The 13,578-nt window shown below is 46.8% G+C and overlaps 1 protein-coding gene across 4 annotated transcripts in view; it reads right to left on the bottom strand.

Annotated features, from left to right (window-relative positions):
* Window positions 1-10,721, bottom strand: part of LOC122369043 (pollen-specific leucine-rich repeat extensin-like protein 1) — a 48,814-nt gene extending 38,093 nt beyond the window's left edge. Inside the window, exon 1 of one of the 4 annotated variants that reach the window (XR_006254342.1) lies at window positions 10,478-10,677. Coding sequence is in view for 2 of the 4 variants with exons in the window: in XM_043343410.1 (XP_043199345.1) it covers window positions 10,478-10,602 (125 nt within the window). In the remaining 2 variants the exon portion in view is untranslated. Of the gene's footprint in view, window positions 1-10,477 lie in introns of all 4 variants that reach the window. The other 3 variants (XM_043343410.1, XM_043343429.1, XM_043343420.1) reach the window with 3 other exon arrangements.
* Window positions 10,722-13,578: the final 2,857 nt, after the last annotated feature.

Raw genomic sequence — 13,578 nt, 5'->3', positions numbered from 1 at the left:
GGGACGTGAGGTGCAGGGCGGCCGCGCGCTCCTTTTCCGCCGCCGCGGCGCCGGCCCGGAGGGGGCCCACGTCCATCCTGAAGGTGACGCCTGATGTCTGCCGCCACGGCGGTATCCGAGGGGGGAGCACCGGCTCCACCGGTAGCGCGACACCGGCCTTCTCCCAGGCCCGGCGGCCCCGCTCTCTCCACCCCCGGACTGAAGCCAGGCGCGCCGGCGCCGAGGCCTCGGCGGTCGCGCGCAGGGGGTCCCCCGGCGGCAGGGCCAGGGCCCTTCCCAGCAGCCTGGCGGCCAACGTCCATCCCCTCTCCTCCATCGGGGCTAGTCGAGCCTCCGCCATCAGCGCGTGGGTCGGTGTTGATCGTGGGCACCCGGTGATGATGCGGGCCGCCCCCCGCAGTTCCCGCTCCAGGAGCTCCACGTGCGAGGGAGCGGCCGCCGGCAGCCACGCGGCGGCGGCGTGCTCGAGCGCCCCGCGGACGTAGCCGTTGGCCACCGTCCTCAGGGCATCCTCGTCCAGGCCCCAGCTGCGTCCGCCGAGGCGGCGCAGGTGAGCCAGCCGGGGGCGAACTCGTTTCCGGAGACGACGACAGTGGGCACCGAACTGGAGGTGGCGGTCGAGCTCTATGCCGAGGAGGACTAGGGTGTCTTTCGCCTGCACCGTCTTTCCTGCCACCTTGATGGTGCCTCGGACGGCGTCTCGGGCGTTCTGGGAGAGCACCAGTAGTTGGGTTTTCTCCCCGGCGACCAGCATCTTGTTGTGGTGAGCCCACGCGACGAGGGCGTCTGCCGCTGTCTGCGCTCGACCTCTCGCCACCTCAATGGTGTTTCCCGAGCATAAAACTGCCGTGTCGTCGGCGTATATGTAGGGGGAGGTGCCCGGCGCTCGGAGGGCCTCGGCCAGGTCTGCCGCCCACAACAGGAGCAAGTAGGGCGACAGAACACTGCCCTGGGGCAGCCCGGCGCGGAACATCCTCGACTTGGAGAGGGCTCCTTGAGCTTCGACCCTCGCTCTTCTGTCGCCTAACCATCCCCATACCCACCGGACAAGGCAGAGGGGGAGGCCGCTCTCGAGGAGTTTCAGACGCAGTAACTTGTGGTCCACGACGTCATACGCTCTACTGAAGTCGAAGGCTGCCGGTGATAGGTAGCCGGTGATAGGTAGGGGAGACCCGGGAGGTATGGGCAAGATTACTTTACTACTCGGTATGGGCCCCGGAGGTATGGGCCATCGCAGTTTTGAAAAAGTGTTCCGTATTTTTACACATTTGACTGCGTAAACTGGTAGCAGCCATTCCGTTAAACAAACCAAGTGATTTTCAAAATCTTCCTCAGTCTCAGTCTTCTTTGGCAATGAGCGATGATAAAGCGTTTTTGCCCTCTTCGAGTAAAATATGGTACATACAGGAAATTCGTGATAAATTTGAAACAGGCTCCTTCTATGATGTCAGACCATCGCTATTGCTAACATAAAGTGTAAAGCATGCAAATTAAGACTGGATAGACAAAATGAAGCAATCTTGCAAGATTAGGTATGAGCTGAGATGCTTCGCACATTCTGGCGTCCTAACCGGAAGGTTCGGGCCACCCACCCCCGGTGATTCTAAATCAATAAACTGATGCTTTCATTGAATGTCCTCTTCAATAAGTTTTAGTTTTGTCGCGCAAGGTCGAAAATTTAACTACAAATTCATTCCATTCGAACAGAAATATTATTTATCTTATTTCATGGAGCATGATTGAGTTTACCAAAATAGATGTGTGCCCAAGTGACCTCCATGAAGTAAGCTGTTGGCCGCTTATGCGGTTTCTGGGCTCTAAGAGAGATCAAGGTAGATACCAGCTGCGAGTATTGTTTTCCTTGTCGAGAAAAGAATATGAAACATGGCACCGGCCCATACCTCCCGGGCCATGACCCATACCTCCCGGTGTATTTCGATGGATCGAAAAAGCGCATGATTTATTAAAAGTTATCTCGAGACAAAATAGTTGAGCCCAGATGCCTAATATCAGGCACACTTTGCAGGCGAAAGGCAATTTCACGTACACAGAGTGAAAACCGGGGTCTAGCCACTGCACACTGGAAGAAAGTTGCCTTTTCACAAAACCGGCCCATACCTCCCGGGCCTCCCCTATTAGGTTCCTACAACGATCGTGTGAATATCTGCGGCTTTTGAGCACCCATAGATTGTAGGGGAAGGTGGGGTAAGACGGACCAGCTAAGGTTTGAGGCCGCATATCTTGCTACACTGCTCTCGTAATTCATATTATTTATAGTCTTCGGAATGCTCAATCCTTTCTCTGTTGATATGTGTAAAGACTAAATTTCCAATTAAAGACATCTACTATGGACGTCAAACCCCTTGAGACCCCACTTTTTTGCGATAATTTTTAAATGCGTCAATGCTCGTTGACAATATTCTGGCAATGTGTGTTTCAGAACCTGCCGAAACTTTTATTACTAAGGTATTTTGACGCCAAACGATTATGAAAGGTACTTCTCATTCACTCGTAATGTTAAATTTCACGGAACGAATCTGCTGTTTGGGTAGAGGCTACGCGTTCATGGGGCGGAGCCACGTAATGACGTCAGCGCTAAGCTCCGCCCTACCCCTCCGGCGCTCCTTGCCCGGCGACCGGTCACTCGCGTCTCTCGCTCCATTCAGGCTTGATGGTGGGCGGTAGCTGGTAGCGATAGCGGGCGCTGGTAGATGGCATTTAGAGCAGATGGCGCTGGTTGCGGGGCTCGAGTGTGGCCGAGCGCAAGCCTCTGCCCGGGCCTGAATTGACCTTAGCATTACGAGTGAATGAGAAGTACCTTCCATAATCGTTTGGCGTCAAAATACCTTAGTAATAAAAGTTTCGGCAGGTTCTGAAACATACAATGCCAGAATATTGTCAACGAAAGTTGACGCATTTAAAAATTATCGCAAAAAAGTGGGGTCTCAAGGGGTTTGACGTTCATAGTAGGTGGTGGATGCTCTTAAAGAGGGACATGTCAAAAACTCAGACAAGAAAAAACGTGGGGTAAGACGGACCACCCAGCAGTGCCTGCTATCCGTTCATGTGTGTTACACTTCTGCTCTGTACTCTTGTAAGAAAAAGTAACCAGAATGGTAAAATAACAAAATGAGCCTTTATTCTTCACTCATGTGTGATGGAAGTGCAGCTAAAAGCTGGGAACATGTGTGTTGATTGTCGTTTGGCATGAATGCATGCTAACTGAGCACTTGCATGCATGGCTCACATGCAACAAAGACTCCTTCCTGAAAAATTAGCTTACTTAAACTTGTGTCAATGTTTTGGAAAAGAACTTTCCATATGCAGGGTACAATGGACCACCACAGGGTAAGATGGACCACAGTGGTCCGTCTTGCCCCAAATCTAAATTCTGTCATTATCATGACGTATATGTCAAATAGCCCAACATTGCAAAACCTTGCCTTTCCTAAAGTGTGACTATAACTAAGTTTATAACTTTGTTCTTCACAGTTAAGTGCAAAATAGAAACTAATCATGCAAGAAAGGCGCTGTAATTGAATCACCCGTAGACCTCTTATATTAGATCGGTTTGACGAAAAACAACATTTTTCTCAATAACTCAAAAGCTATGCATCCTAGCAGCATGAGCTCAAGGTGGCCATTGTTACGAAGGAAAACAAACATAGTGAGTGAATAAAGCAGTAGATACCAGCAGCGGTTCAGCCGGGATGGCTGGTGGTCCGTCTTGCCCCGCTGGGCCGTCTTACCCCACCTTCCCCTAGTAAGCGTACAAGTGAGCAAACATGCTCATACTGACTACTAGTGGTGTCAGTTTCAGAAAATGTATGTCCAATGTCCGTCCAATTTCCAATGCTTACCTGAATTGTCCGTCCAAAAATGTCCAAGCCAGCCATTTGTCCAAAGATGTCCGAAACCTACGCAATAGTTTACACTCAACATTGCTATTCAATCTGTTTTAAATGTACTATTGCGAGCTTTAATGTGTTTTTTTAATTTTTTAATTATTATTTAATTATTTAAAAATAATTAATTTTTTAATTTAATTTAATCATCTCAAAAGCTGAGCTTTCTATTCGCCAATCGGTGTTAAACACGATTGCTTTATAAAAATGCTGAGGTGTAGCAAGTGATTGTCCAAAGATGTCCAACGCCTGCCGTCATTATTCAACCGAATTCCGAATTGGACATTGGACAAAATCGGAATTCCGAAGATTCAAGTTCCGATTGACACCACTACTGACTACCATACTGCGCAGTGCGCATTTCTCCTGTACCTGGCACATGCGTGGGGTCTCTTGTGTTTGTTTTATCTCGTAACAAATGTGTTACATGCTCCTTTTATTTAAAAACCAATGTCGTAGCGATATACCTATATAAGCCAGAATAGTCAGAATTATAGTACCTGTAATTCTGAGAAGTCAACATGCACACAGATGCAGCAAAGTTTCATCTCTCTTCTTTGTGTACAATTTAATGCGCCAACATATTATATAATATATGCACGTAACAAAATATTAATGACAAAATAAGCAGGCCGTGAAAGGCGTCGGTGAAATTGTTCTCAATTTTGGGTACGCCGTTCCCATAATTAGGACCGCTGGCAGCGCCAGTGTACGAAAGCGTTCCCAAATTTGGGCACGCGGCACGGGCGGTGGACTGCTTTAGGAAAAGGGGAACAATTTGAAACCACGCTGGGCTTTACAGTTTACAATATCAAACTCCTTCCCAGTTTACAATAGCAAACTCCTTCCCAACAATATTGAGACAAATATCAGGCGGTTCACGATCGTTTTATATTTGTTGGGCGTCATTTAATGGTTCTTATTTTAACCCGCGCCTCAGTGGCGGTCTCGGCCAACTTCGCAACAGTACGAGGGGGGGGGGGCATATGTTATCACCCACCTCTAACTCAAAAACTAAGAGGGCTAAAAAGACGTAGTAAAAAGCAGTCGATAGCTCTCAATGCGTATGTTTGAAAGTATTTCAGCTTTTTCATCTTAGAGCAATATAGGGGTCACCAGAGGTCATTAAAGGTCAAAATTTGCCAAATGTCATTATATTTTTCAGAAAGCATGCCGTTATCTCAGGAACTATGATAGCTAGAAAAACGTATGGAAAAGCAATCGATAGGTAGCTTGTTTATAACGCGACCTGGTGGGGGGGCTATTTTTTGCCCCCCCCCCCTCGTATCTCCGAAACTACTGGACGGATCCGCAAGATTCAAACGGCGTTCGAAAGGACTGTCAAATTTGTCGAAGGAAACCAAATTTCATTGACCTCGGGGTCACCGATGACGTCACAGGTCAGGTCAAAGATGAAATGATTCACCGTTCACGGGTCTTCTAGGGTATGCGCTATAACACCGAGGAAAACGCATTTCGTCGAGAATCAGCGATAGGGCGTCAGTTGCCTAGTAGATATGTTGCAATTAGAGGTCACTGACAATACCAGGTCAGGTCACAGGTCAGGTCACCAAGGGTCACAGGTCAGGTCACATGAGCCCAACTTTGCTAAGGTTGTGTGATGCATGTTTTATGGCCAATTTTTCATTTCCAACTCAATGGTGTTGGTTATAAGACTATCAGGTACGGCTTAGGTCACTTTCTGGTGCAGTTCAGGTCAAGGTCAGGTCAAGGTCAGGCCAAAAAGGTCAAATTTTAAAGTTGATAGTTTTGCATAAAATGGGTATTGATTCGATGCAGCTCGTCACGGGGAGTCTAATGGTGATCTTTGTTTTGCGCTACGGGGTCTAGAATTGCTAAAAATTGAGCTTGAAAACTTGATGTCATCAATTTTGAACAGTTTTTCGCTATAACTTCGCCAAAAAACGAGGTATCAATCTCAGATTTGGTATATATGGATGGAAGGCGGTAAGGACTATCACATATATTCCGGTTTTTGCGAAATTCAAAAAACTTTTTGAATTTTTCGATAATTATATCCAAAAAAATTATTTTTTTATTTTTGGGGGTCAAAATCCAAAAATTTTAAAAATCCAAGATAGCAGTTTTGTAGCCCTGTTGATTCTACAGCTTTTATGTTCTTATCATTTTTCTGTATTTGCAAAGCTATAGGCCTGACAGCTCTTCCCGCGAAACCCTTTTTTGGGTCGAAAACGGCAGAACATGACGTCACTCTGACGTCATTTCCGGCCAACCTATCATAGCCTTTGGAAAAATTTTTGGTCACAATGTGTAAAATTGATGTCCGGGAGGGTAGGGGAGAGTGGGGAAAGATGCCCAGGGTTTGACTATGTCATATATTATTCGAAAATGACGATCGGAAAGCCAAAACTTGGAGTTTCAACGGAAGCCGACATCATTTTTCTCCAAAAATATCACAATTTCGTGCCTGAAACATGATAACTTTTTTTGCTATTAAGCATTTTCCTGAAGAAGTGAAAGGGGGCGTCTTACCCCACAGGGTGGAAAAGACGCCCCCTGGCGTTGGGTAAGATGCCCCCTGCACTATAAGTGACATAAATAGGCACGTGAATCGCCTGAACGAATCAGTAGTCCCTTCGAGCCTGCAGTAGACACCAAACGTCATCGTAAGGTCCCTCAAAAGTAGTCGTAAGGGGCTTCAGAGGTCATCGTTAGGGCCATCATAGTCCAGCGTGGCCAAACAAGCCTCCGTGGTGGCGTTCGGAGACCACTGTGGGGCCCTTCATGATGCTTGAGGGCCCTCGAGCCCATTGTGGGGACCTCAGATGCCAGCGCGGCCCGTGGAGCCAACGTGGGAGCCCTCAAAGGATGTCGTGAGGGGCCCTGGAACCAATAATGGGGCCCACAGAGGCCGTCGTGAGGGCTCTCTCAGAGTCAGATGCCGCCCAAAAAGTCGCTGTGTGGGCCGAGAGACCGGCATGGGGAGCACTCGACCGTACCGGACTCTCAATAGTCCCAGATCGGCTTTTGTCTCTCATCACAAGTATGTAAGAAATGATTTGACGGGCTGCTTGAAGGACAGCCTACGGATTTAGGGGGGCGTCTTTCCCCATCAGGACAGGGGGCATCTTACCCCAAGGTACCGAAGTAACATTAAATCAGCACAATTTGTTAGCCATAAAACTACACCCTGAAACAAACTGTTTGGGACACAGTACACGCATGTTAATGTATCACGACTATAGCAAGGGACGCAAAAATTATCTTCTTTGATATTTACAATGTTTTGACGCCAAAATATTTTTTGAAAGCAGCAAATAAAAAACATACAATCACCAGCCAGCCGTTGCCCAACTGAGCTTCGCAAATTTTTGTGCAGTTAACAAGGCAGGCTTCCGCTTTACGCTAAGAACATTAATTTCCAGGTTCGATTCTTTGTTTCCCCGCTAGAGGGGGTGGGGCGTCTTTCCCACCCTGGGCATCTTACCCCACTCTCCCCTACTGAAAGTTTGGTGACGATCGGCGCAGCGGTTCTGGAGATATATCGAAAAGTCTGGAGGGGGGGGGCAAAAAATAGCCCCCCCCCCCCCCCACCAGGTCGCGGGTTAAGCCTCCATAGGTCAAACATTCTGAAAATAGCTGTTTTTGGATAAAGCTTTTTTTCATGAATAATTTTTCAACCAGCAAAGATGAAGAATTGGCAATGGCACTATCGTGTTTCTCTCCTTCAGTTGTTTCGGAAAATATATTTTTTACCTGGAAAGGTCAAGGTCAAACTTTGACCTCAGGTTAAGGTCACATGGTGACACAAATAGGTCATGTTGCATATCATTTGATGCATCTCGACAAGACAAACACAATGAAGCCATCCCCAGCATTAGGTATATCTCTTCCCAATCTAGAGTGTTTGGAAAAAAAATCTGTTTGTAGCCTCAAATGACCTTGGATGACCTTTCTAGAGGCTATCAGCAAAAAAGACACCCTTGTTGTCACGGGTGGTCCAAATCATTGTGATTCTGAAATGTTTGGACTGTTCCTATGCTTACACACGGATCTAGAGGCATTTTCATTTTTCTCCATTGACTTATAATGGAAAGGTCACGTCACTGGCACTGGCCTGACCTTAGGTCACGAATATAAAAAATCTGAGATATACAAATTATAGGTGCCCATAACATCATGCAATTACAGTCCACCAAGTTTAAAACCTCTGACAAACACTGCAGGCTGGACATCATTGCAAACTTTTGTAGGCTTGATCAGTTAACTTGATCTGGTGACCTGACCTGACATGACCTGGGGTCAAAAATTTCACATTGTCCAAAATTGAAGTACAGAAAGCTACTTGAAGCGGCACAGCGCTACACGCCAGTTTTTTATTCACACATGAAAAAACGTGACAGGGTGATAACATATGCCAGCCCCCCACTGGGCCAAGGTTAAATGCTGCCTACATAGCATTCCCACATTTAGGTTTGTCATTCCCAAATATGGGAACGAAAATGTGTTCCCAAAAAGGAGCACACTTGAACATACATAACTAGTTCAGTTGGGGAAACTAGGAGGCAAAGATAAAAAAATTGATCGGTCAATAAATAGACTTTGGTATTAGTATATATTATGTCCGAGTGAAGTTACCTAATGTATACTTTTACCTAGACTTTTGATTGAGTCCGAGTGACTGTAAAAAGATAAAGTTTTCATATTCTTACATTATTTGACATCCTGAATCCAAAAATGATACTTATATGTCTTGGAAATAAAAGAAAAAACATAATCAAACCTGACCTAACCTTACCTATTTACCTACAACCTACCACCTACAACCTACTGTTAACACCAGACCCCTTGAGACCCTAATTTTTCGCGATGACTTTTAAATGCGTGAAGGAATTTCAACCAAGCTCAGGACATGGCCGTTTCAAGACAGGCCGAAACTTTTACAATTTAGTTATTTTATCGCCATTTCAATATTTCAGGCACTTGTCATTGACTCGTAATGTTAACTGTTTTTCCATCCTGGATAAAGGCTTTCTACGTCATATGACATTAGGCTCCGCCCACGACTGCGGCATTGACCCGTGCCCATCAGCGACCTCTGTACAAACGACACCCCTGCCATCTGTGAAGGACTATGAATTTCGCTGACGCTTCACGTGCTATGAGTCAATTGCAGCAGACGGTCAAGTAAATGTTAGGCTCTTGTTGACTCTTGTATATAGGACCAAGAGGACCATCACTCCTCAACCTACTACTCAGTCGTGCTTCGAACAAACGTTAATGATTCCTAACAAATACGATTTTCGATGTAGGGTATCTGTTTGAAATACGAGCGAGCCGTATGATGTGAAGCTCAGGCAATTAACTTATTATTGCGTTGTTCGATGGTTTCATAGCGATGTACAAATCGGCAGCTACTTGGTGACATCCGACATCCCATTATCGCATTATCTGCAACGCCATAGGCTTTAAATACAGGTGAATATTTCCTAACCTTATGTCAGTTATATGCCATCTGCCCGTCATTTGCAGCTTATATAAAAAAAATATATATCAGCAAACATATCAGCATTGTAGAAGCAATGCGCATTGAGCATTTATGACTCCTTAGTCATCATGTCACTCTCTGGAGTCTGGGCACTGTCAGCCAAGACGCTACGCACAACTCCGCCGGCTTTCGGCACCGCTCGACCGTCGCCCGTCCCCGCTCCCCGCCACAGCGAGAGTGACCGCGCGCCGGCCCCAAACCGCCGCAGGCCAAGACCACAGAGGCGGGGCTTAGCTGTGACGTCATAACGTATCACAGACTGACTGGTGATAGCCTCTACACACCGGATGAAAATCTTGCTCGAAATTTAACATTACGAGTCAATGACAAGTGCCTGAAATATTGAAATGGCGATAAAATATCTAAATTGTAAAAGTTTCGGCCTGTCTTGAAACGGCCATGTCCTGAGCTTGGTTGAAATACCTTCACGCATTTAAAAGTAATCGCGAAAAATTAGGGTCTCAAGGGGTCTGGCGTTAACAGTACAAACCTACAACCTAACCTAACCTAACCTACAAACCTACCAACCTAAAACCTAAAACCTACAAACCTACAACCTAACCTAACCTAAAACCTAAATTTTTTGCTGTTACATATTTGTATCAACAGCGTCACAATTGTCCACTCGGACCTAATATATACTAATACCGACTTTTGCTGACCATATATAGGCATAAATACAGCCCTCGCTACTACGGGTGAAAACGGTAAAATGTGACAGTACTTGCAGTAGGTACCACGTCCACTCCGACTCATTGGAGAAAAGGCTTCCATTTTCCACTAGCCAGTCTGCAAAGAATGGCAATTTCACCATTTCGTCGGTGCGGGCTTGTTCGGCTAGTGCGGATTAGGTGTGGTGTGGTGCGGTATTGGCATGGCATGGTGCGGTACAGATTTAGTAGTGTGGACTGTGGTGCGGAATTGGCTTAGCGACGGACATGACAGACCAGACGAGATACATGAGGAAATCCGAAAAAAACATTGTAGGAGCTTCGACATCACGTAATTCAGTGTGCTCTAGGGTCTGAATATTTCTACTCACGGTCCTCTCCAAAATCCCGCTCCAGTTGGGTTACCAAAGTCAGACCCTCCGAAGCCAGGGCGAGCACCATGCATATCTTCCATTTTATCCAAGACCTTATAACATCCCACAATCGATTTTATCATACGATTCTCCAATATTCTCCACTTCCACACGGATATCAAGCGGCGGCAATTTGGCGGCAACGGCCAGCAACGGCAAGAAATGGCGCCATTGGCGCGGAGCGGATGGATGGCATCAAACTTGGTGCGAACGCGCATGCGCAGAAGTATTGGAGGCCAGTAAATTAAAATATGTGCATTCTGACCTCAGACGGATTCAATTTTTTATGTTATGGTTGGTGGAAACTGGAAGCAATCAAGTAAATCCAGTGCAGTGCAAATAAATAAGATCAGCAATATTTCGAATATTTGGACGGGCACGGCCGGGTCAATGCAGTGGCTCTGTTACCGGCCTACAAGAAAGCCAGAGAAAACTACGGCAGGAGAGCAGGTCTCTATCACCAAAGGGCTGTTCACGACGTCGGTTTATCCCGTTTAATAAACCGTAAACATGTTTATTTTTTGAAGCACCAATCAGCGTCGACCTGATCCTGACGTCACATCCCGTCAATGACGTCAGACCTCCGCCGTAAGCCGTTTATGCGGTTGATGCCTCCGAGCATCAACATGGCGCGTAAACGCGTTAATGTGACAATTATGGCGATATGCGGCAAACTCGTAAGGCGAGTTGTGAGTTAGGAAATTTGGACACGCCTAAGAGCTGGACTTTTTGATGACGTCTTCGGGTGACGTCATGTCGTGTGTGACGTTTCGTGGGCAGGTAAGGAAAAGTCACCACCGCTGGCGAACATTGGTGCGGTAAATGGCAAACACAAATGCTGCGCAGAAAAGACAAATGTGTAACTTCAGACAACATTCGTTCGGACGACAATGTCAAGGCGAATCAAGAAGTTCTTCGTGCGATTGTTAGGTAGTTATCTGTCTTGCTATTTTAGTATTATTGTTATTAGCAGTTGATTTGTGAAATGTATTATCAAAATCAATGTTTATTGAACGCAGATTCAGTTTATTGTACCTAGGTACCCTTACACCTTACACTTCACTCATCTCAAGCTGTTCAAACACCCTTGACAAAGTCGATTAAGATGAAACGCTGGGTATAATTTATACCGTGTTTTCTCTGCATTATTAACATATTCATCATATATACAATATAAGGGCCACATGCTTTTTACAGGGAGACATGTCAGACAGCCCAGTAGGATGAGGCTTCGTCAAGCGTCATTTTTAGCAAAGCTTTTCTTGCCTAAAATCCAGTCTGCAAAACATGGCAGGGCTTACACTTTGGCTAACACTTGACTCCCAGCTGTTGTGTCTTTGCTATGCGATGTTAAACCTATAAAACATCTTACTTTTCATGTATGCGCCATGACTCATGTAATCTTTTCACAGCCAGGACGCTCCTAAGGTACCTACTGGGAATGTGGGGAGTGCAGCAGCATCAGTGCAGCACCGATGGTCGCATGCGACGGCTGCGATAAATGGTACCACTTCCGTTGTGCGGGACTGACTAAGGAGCCAGGTAAGCGCAAATGTTTTCTGGCTCAGTATTTTTGTTGCAGCTATAGTGATCAATGAAATATTTTCCGCACTGTTCAGCCAAACATGTATTTCAAACAATCTGCTTCCCAACCAAGGGTGTCGCCACAGGGGGGGGGGACAGAGGGAATCTCGTCCCCTCCACTTTTTAAAATTTTAACATTACGCCTATGGCGTTGCATGGAAAGAATCGACTTGAAATGGTCCTCGTCCCCTCCAAAATGGTCAATGTCCCCTCCAGTCGTCGCACCGTGGCGTCGCCCCTGTTCCCAACTACACAAATTTAGTCAAACAATGTGCCAATATGGAATTTTCAGGTTCAGTTGAATGAAATAGGAACAATGATAATTGTAGATTACGTATACCTGCAAGAGAGGAAAACAGAATACATTGTATTGCTTGTCCTTCACCGATACTGTTATTTTTCCATTTCTAGAAACACCGACATGGCGATGCAGGTGATACTGCCTGGTGAGGCCGCGGTCTCCGGAATCGCCTGCAGACGAAGTCACCTGGCGTCCATCTGCACATCACTTGCAGCAGTGAGGCCTGCTGACAGCGTCTGGCAGTGTCGGCAACGTGCCAGCCAGCTATCTGGAGTCCTGCTCACCGCAGGTCGCCGACAGGAAGGGGCGACGCATCGTCTCCGAGGTCGCCTCAGCAGCAGTGAGACCCCACTGGCCGTCTTCTTAGGCTTCAACTAGATTGCGAACAACCTATGCTGAGACAACGCCCATGACGTGTGATCCGGTACCGCTACCGCACTGCGTGCCTGTGCCCGCCGTGAGCCGCTAGTGCATGGGTTCGACCATGAGAATATGTGTTTATGTTGCTTTTACTATTGTTTATACGTTGAAGTGACGAATTGTTTATTTTTCGCAAGCCTCCACTGTCCGGTTGCCTGCAGCTCCATGCAACGCCAGCTGTACTGTTGTTTTAATGTTGTCTCTCCGCTCAGCTGTACTGTTGCCTCTCCGCTCATAACAACCTATGCTGAGACAACGCCCATGACGTGTGATCCGGTACCGCTACCGCACTGCGTGCCTGTGCCCGCCGTGAGCCGCTAGTGCATGGGTTCGACCATGCGAATATGTGTTTATGTTGCTTTTTATATGTACTGTTGTTTATACATTGAAGTGACGAATTGTTTATTTTTCGCAAGCCTCCGCTGTCCGGTTGCCTGCAGCTCCATGCAACGCCAGCTGTACTGTTGTTTTAATGTTGTCTGTCCGCTCAGCTGTACTGTTGCCTCTCCGCTCATATATGACACCCTCTATATGAATGGCACTACTGATTGTCACACCCACTGTCCGTATTGTCCGTAGTGGTGTCTACGCCCATGTTAATACAGCGTGCAGAATCCAGATTCTATTGAGGAGAGTTGAGCCAAGTCACCATAGGCTCGGGAAGAGAGCAACGTGGAGGCCCACTGCCCCTTCCCCGGCCCCCACTGGGGGCGCCAGCCACTCCAACTTTTGACTGGATGTCAAGAGCGTCGCC

The sequence above is a fragment of the Amphibalanus amphitrite genome, unplaced genomic scaffold (assembly GCF_019059575.1).
Source record: "Amphibalanus amphitrite isolate SeventyFive unplaced genomic scaffold, NRLGWU_Aamphi_draft 000033F_arrow, whole genome shotgun sequence".
Lineage (NCBI taxonomy): Eukaryota > Metazoa > Arthropoda > Thecostraca > Balanomorpha > Balanidae > Amphibalanus > Amphibalanus amphitrite.
The sequence above is the reverse complement of the archived record's forward strand: the minus strand, read 5'-3'. Positions and strand labels throughout refer to the sequence as shown.